Source organism: Vitis vinifera, chromosome 5 (assembly GCF_030704535.1).
Source record: "Vitis vinifera cultivar Pinot Noir 40024 chromosome 5, ASM3070453v1".
NCBI classification, from domain to species: Eukaryota; Viridiplantae; Streptophyta; class Magnoliopsida; order Vitales; family Vitaceae; genus Vitis; species Vitis vinifera.
Window position 1 is genome coordinate 24691019 of NC_081809.1, and position 7049 is coordinate 24698067.

The following is a 7049-nucleotide window of genomic DNA, read 5'->3' on the forward strand; positions in this document are numbered from 1 at the left end:
AATTAAAAGATTCATTAAATAATTTAAAGTATTGAATCTCATTTGATTTAGAATCTATTTATTTAGTGGAAATTTTTTTTAAATATAATTATTTATATACCATAACTAATAAAGTCATAACTCATTATGTATTAGTTTTAATCTATTGTCTTTGACACTGATTGGATTTGAGTTCCAATTTATTTTTCAAAATTATTCAACTCATTAATAATTCAATACATTAAATCTCACTTAATTTAAAATATATTTTTCTAATAAAAAATTCATAAAAAATATAGTTATGTACAAGAAAAATAATAGTCCTTTTAGACCAATTTTAATGAACGAATTTTCAATTACTAACTTCTAAATAATTTCAAAATTAAGTAATACAAGTGATTGGAGTTTATTTGTATAATGAGAAAATTTAGAAAAATATTGTTTTATTTAGAAAAAAAATCAATAGAGTTATTTTAAACTACTGACTTCTAAATAATTTCAAATTTAAGTAATACAAGTGATTGGATTTTATTTTTCTAATAAGAAAATTTAGAAAAATATTGTTTTATATAGAAAAAAAAATCAATAGAGTTATTTTAAACTACTGACTTCTAAATAATTTCAAATTTAAGTAATACAAGTGATTGGAGTTTATTTGTATAATGAGAAAATTTAGAAAAATATTGTTTTATATAGAAAAAAAATCAATAGAGTTATTTTAAACTAATTTTTATTTATAAATTTCTTGTATTACATAGTTTACTATTTGAGTTTCAAATTATTTTTAAAACCTATTAAACTCGTTAATGAATCAAACACATTAAAAGTTTTTTATTTGGAGTTTTTTTGCCTTAGTAAAAAAGGAAATTTACAAAGATATAGTTATACATAAAAAATAAAAAAAATTAAAAATAAAAACTTACAAAATCATTCAAAATAAATTTTGATATGTAAATTTCTAATATTAACTAGGCTCACCTTTAACATCAACGGCTTTCTAGTACTAACTGAATTAATTTTTTAGTTTAATAAATGTTATGTTTCAAATATCACTAGATTAGAAATTTATTTTCTTAATCAAAATAATTTAAATATCGAAGTTAAAAGAAGTTCACAAACTACGTATATTTAAGAAAATAAATCATCTTTGAAATTTTTTTATATTGGTTGATGGAGAGAGAATAAATATAAAATAAAATTGTGTCATAATTTATTTGTTTTTGTGATTTCTTTTCATGCTATTATTTATTTCTCATATTTTCCTTAAAGAAAAGGTAAAAAAAACTTTTACTTAATCTCTCAAATTGTTCTCCATTTCACTTTATTTTAAAAAATTGTTTTTAGAAAACAACTTCCAAACCACTCATAAATTTTTAACAACAAAAAATTATTTTTAAATCATATCATCACCCGAGCTATTGTACGGTTCCCTTTTTTTTTCTTGTACTTCACCTTCTTAATTTTATTACGGTTATATTTAAATGGAATCAAAATATGCAATAAATAAAATATAAGAGCGTTAAATAAATTAAAATGATCAAAGGATGAAAATAAAAATAAGAAAAAGGAAAACCAAAAACAAAAATAAAATAATAATGGTAATAATAAACAAAAAAAAAATGTAAATGCATGGAAACAAAATTAGAAGTCTAAATTCTCCTCAAGCCAACCCATGAAAAAACACGCAGTGCAAGGATCAAGGATCTATTTCTTCGTCAATGTTAACTAATTGTTAATAAATGAAAATTGGTAACCATCAAACCGCGGCAGGACTCGATCAAATTAATTTATACCTTTATATACATCATTAATCCACCTAACAAATTAGCAAATTTAAATTAATTTACTTAATAAAAAAACAATTTTAAATAAACTGATATTTTTAGTATGAGATTCACATATAGAAAAATATTTCAACTTCAATTGGAATATTTTAAAAAAATAAAAAATAAATAAATAAATAAAAACTGCATGTACATAACTCTTGAGTATCTAATGTTTACCTCTTCAAAAAGGTGTTTTGAGTTTTATACAGAGGATTACATATACCGCACTGGCTTCTTTAATACTTAGTAGAATTTCTCATTTTGTCCAAGAAACTCACAACCCATTTCCCACCTTATCTTTCTCATGTGGAAACATAACCTTTCCTCTTAAGTTGACTCCCTTGTTTTACAAGTGTTTCAAGAAGAGCTAGCCTACCAGTGTTCCTCTTAGAAAAATGGTGGAAGCAGTCCATTGTCTCTCATAGACAAAAAGAAAATGATGGTATTGGGTGGTCAATATGTGGTGGTCACTGTAAGTTGGCTTTCAGAGGAAAATATATATATATATAAAGAGAGAGGAAAGGAGAAAAGACGTCAAGGGGGAATGTTCTTAGAAAGAGAAGATAAAGGTGGTGAGTATGAATTGGGTTGGAAATTAAAAAGGAAAATGAGTATTTAAAGTGAAAAGGAAGGACAAAATGATCAGGGAAAGACTTAATTTTACTTGTTAGTTCCCAGATTTCCTTGCAATTGTGAGTTTATTACTAAGGCCGCCTCCACTCAGTCCTTTGCTGTTCTCGGCCGGCTTCATCTTGGAAGTATGAAATGGCTATTGAGTTTCGTCGGGGGCATGGTCGCCTACAGCTTCCTGTAAGAACAATGAAAATTTGATCAAGTCTGCAATATCATCTCCCCTTTTGTGATCCTCCTCAGATGACTGATTATTAAATATTTATGCGTTAATAATTATTTCAGTAGTTGTTTACTTTTATTAATCATCCTCCAGCATTATATTGATATTTTGTCTGAGTTTTTTCTTTTTTTCTTTTTTTTTTTCCCTTGGTTTAGTTTATATGTTCTTGCTCGGATTGAAAAGAAAAATCCACACGTCTTGATAATTATTAAGATATGTTTTAATTAAGATTTGTGTGAAAGCCTTTCTGTTGCTTTCCCCGCAGAAAAATGCTGGCTGAATACTCTACAAGGAAGCAAAGGGAGGAGGCGTGGAGGATGATGGCAGAGGGTAGAAATGAAGAAGCTAAGGAGATGCGGCATAGAAACTCTACGATGAAGATGAACGACACACCAGACTGGGACACTATAGATCGGTCGGAGGTAGATGACTCACGAGATTTGGTGAAGCTAGTCTTGTCGAGGGTCATAGAGAAACTCTGTGTTGTGTGGATTCAAGAACCAGCAGTTTTCGTTGGAGTTGAAGAAGAGGTCCAATGGATCCAAAGAGAGTTGATGCACGCTCGGCTAAAATATACTTATGTCCCAGAACAATTAATGGATGTTGCCTATGATTTTGAAGATGTGATTGATGACCTTATACTCAGATCAGCCGCAAAGCAAAGGAGAATAGGAAACTGGGAGAGGTGCCTTTTGTTAATAAGAATTCACAAGAAGCTGGAATTGATCAAGTCTAAGATCCCTGATCTTCCTCGTCTCTCATATTGTTCGGAAGCATGTAGTGCCTGCTCCTTTAACTACAGTATTGAAGAAATAGTCTGGTCAGGCATCTTCTTGATACATGGTCAGAGTGTGGCAAACACGGTTGTTTCCCCAGTGGAAGAGAAGGTATCAGCTCTGCTAGCTCAGGAGGCAATTCATCCCTATACCAAGAAGAAGGCCATGCGGGTACTAGACAAACTCAGGTCTCTGAATGGTTTTCTCAAAGGCTTAGAATCAGTAGAATTAGATGATGGTGGAATGGTTTGGATGGAGGAGCTGTCCCATGTTTGCCTGTCTGCTGTGGTAGCCATTGAGGACTTCATCAACAGAACACAACAGCTCACGAAAAGAAGTTCGATGGGACCTTCCAAGGGATTTCTTTCGGCTTTTGGCAAATTGAAATCCAAGGATAAGCTTGCTGTGGAGATGGACAAAATATATGCCAAGATCCAAAACCTCTCTATTCACCGGCCAACAGCAGTCAACCCACAAGGTCAAAGTAGGAACCCAACGTCTACCTTGGGTTCCACCGAGCGAATCCCACGGCAGCCAACAACGCAAGAACCTGATCTCGCCAGCTTTGGTGATGATGTGCATGCAATGATAGCACGGTTGCTTACAGATGATCAGAATTTCAGAGTGATTCCAATTATGGGTATGCAAGGCATTGGAAAGACAACCCTAGCAAATTTGATCTTTAACCATAAAGCTGTTGTGGATCATTTCCCCTTTGCTGCTTGGAGGTCAGATGGCTATCGATTTCAGGTACGTAACAAGGGAGAATTGTTGCAGTCCGGTCGAAGTCAATGCAGAGTGTGGAGTAATCAATACGAGATGCAACGGTTGATACCTTTCTTGATTAATGACAGGTCTCTGATAGTTGTCGATAATTGGAATTTCTTGGTCGACGACCTAGAAATGCTTCCAGATGCATTAAATGGCAGTAGAATTATTTTGACCACTTGCGAAACAAAGCTACCTCCAAATCTCAAAATGAAGAGTGATCCTCACCCACTGCGGTTACGGACAGATGAGGAGAGTTGGGCATTGTTTACCCATGCTTTGAAATTTAGCATACCCCCAGAATTGCTAAAGCTGAAAGACGAAATTGCAAAAAGATGTGGGGGACTGCCACTGCTGATTGTAAAATTGGCGGAAGCACTCTCACATAAGGATGCAACCATTGAGGAGTGGTCCACTGCACTTCAACAATTTCATCATGACCAACAGCAACTTTGGCCCAATACCCTCTACAAGATCCATAAGGATTTGTCCTTGTACATGAGGAGATGTCTATTTTATTTCACTTTATTTCCTCAAGATTTTGATATTCCGGCAAGAAGATTGATAACATTATGGGTTGCAGAGGACTTGGTACAGCCAGAGGGCGAGAATGAAACTCCAGAAGATGTTGCAGAAAGGTGTTTGAATTTGTTGATAGCCCAGGGAATGGTTCAAGTGACAAAGAAGAAGCTTAATGGGAATGTTAAAATGGTGCGATTGCCAGAAGCCCTAAGACAATATTGGTCATCCAAAGCTCAACAAGCCACATTTCTTGGAGTTCATACTAACACAAGATCTGAGTTGTCCCTAGGCACCAAAAAGATCCGTCGTCTGGTTGATCATCTTGACAAAGAAGATATCAGCTTTGACCATATTCATGGTAATCACAACACAACTTCTAGTACTTCTTTGACACCTTATTACGAAGATGTACTTTCTTTTCTGTCCTTTGATACTCGAAAAGAAAGCAAACCAGGGGAAGAAGTGGGAAACTTTCTTCGTCAAAGCATATCCAGTGGTTGCTTCCTAGTACTGCTCGTGCTTGATCTCGAAAATGTATTCAGACCAAAGTTACCTGAGGCAATGGGCAAACTTACTCGACTAAGGTACCTTGGCTTAAGATCTACATTCCTCGAGATACTTCCATCATCTATAAGCAAGTTGCAGAATGTTCAAACACTGGACATGAAGCATACTTGCATCAACACTCTTCCTAATTCAATCTGGAATCTACAACAATTGCGACACTTACACTTGAGTGAGAGTTGTCGAAGTAAACTTATCCTTCAACATGATACAAATTTTCCTACAATCCTCCAAACATTGTGTGGGCTTCTTGTAGATGAGGAGACTCCCGTAAGAGATGGCCTAGACAGGTTACTCGATATTAGGAAATTGGGATTGACAATATCATCTAAACAAGAGGCAATAACATTGCAACTGCAGGCAGTAGTTGACTGGGTTCTAAAACTGAACCAACTCTGGTCTTTAAGGCTCAAATCTATTGATGAAAGCAATCAGCCATGGGATCTAGAGTTGAAGCCTTTAGTAAGCCTTGTGAATCTTTCTTACATTTACTTGCTCGGACGGTTAAGGAATCCATCCATTATGTCCCAATTCCCATACAGCCTCATCGACCTCACCTTATCAGGGTCAGGACTTGTAGAAGATCCAATGCAGTCACTGGATAAGCTTCCCAACCTTAGAAGTCTTAAATTGCTTGCCAAATCTTATTTAGGGAAGAACATGCTTTGCTCTTTAGGAGGCTTTCCTCAGCTTCGAGTTCTTAAACTATGGAAGTTAGAGCAACTGGAGCAATGGAATGTAGAGAAAGGAGCACTACAAGCTCTCCGAGATTTGGAGATTAGGTTCTGCAGAAGTCTGAAAATTCTACCTGCAGAATTGCTGCATAGAACTCTCTTGAAAATTGAAGTTATAGCTGCCCAGTAAGTTCACTACTTCATCTCTTGAAATTTGGTTTATAACCTACTTTAACATGAGATGATTGCTTTGTGTAACAAACAACCTGATATGCCATTGTGTTTTCTTTCTTTCTTTCTTTCTTTCTTTTTGTTTGATTAGGGTGTGAGAAGCTAAGCAAGAAGGTTCTGGTCTACTTCTTCGTGTTGGGCTTTGCTTTCCATCTCAATTTTTTTGCTGTTGGAGCAGATATTCAAATCCTCATGAGGGCAGTTCTCAGTTGCAACAATTTACAGAGCTCATTTTTTTGAATTGGGTTTCCATCCCTTCTGCTCATTATTCTGTTCTACCATTGATGCTATGTTTTTGTCTTTCAAACCTTAAATGCATACTGTATTGTACTTGTTAGTAGATTCTATAACTAGTGTTTGTGAACTGTAGAATCAGGGCATCATGAACACAATGGTGTTGTGGGTGTGAATGTTATAGAATTTTGCTTTGTGATTGTATTTGGATTGAATGGAGTATTTTTTTCTTTCAGTTGACGTTTATCGGATAGAATTTAACCAGTCTGCTGGAATGCACATAGAGGGAAAATAACTATTCTCCTCTTGCCCAGATGGATGAAGGAAAGTAAGATTAATCCTCCACCTTTCTGTAGCTTATTTTGTAAGTGTATTAGATTCAAAGTCTTCAAATACGTTATATTAATATATCAAAGAAATACTTCCTGTTGCTCACAAGCTCAGATCAGAGCCCACCATGGCTTGCATGGCCGCTTACATGCCCTGCCCATTCCAATAGTTAGTCCATTTAGTCCAAATACAATCTCAAAGCTTACACCCTTTCCTTTTTTTCAATTTAGAAGAGCCTACCACTACAGATTTGGACATTGGATCATACAATATAATTATGGGGCAATAGTTA

General features: G+C 34.6%; 1 protein-coding gene across 1 annotated transcript; it reads left to right on the forward strand.

Annotated features, from left to right (window-relative positions):
- Nucleotides 1-2337: 2337 nt before the first annotated feature.
- Nucleotides 2338-6152, forward strand: LOC100852897 (putative inactive disease susceptibility protein LOV1). Its single transcript, XM_010652307.3, has 2 exons — nt 2338-2615; nt 2924-6152. Exons 1-2 carry the CDS (start codon nt 2566-2568, stop codon nt 6150-6152), a joined length of 3279 nt encoding a protein of 1092 aa, XP_010650609.2. The 5' UTR covers nt 2338-2565.
- The last annotated feature ends 897 nt before the right edge of the window (nt 6153-7049 follow it).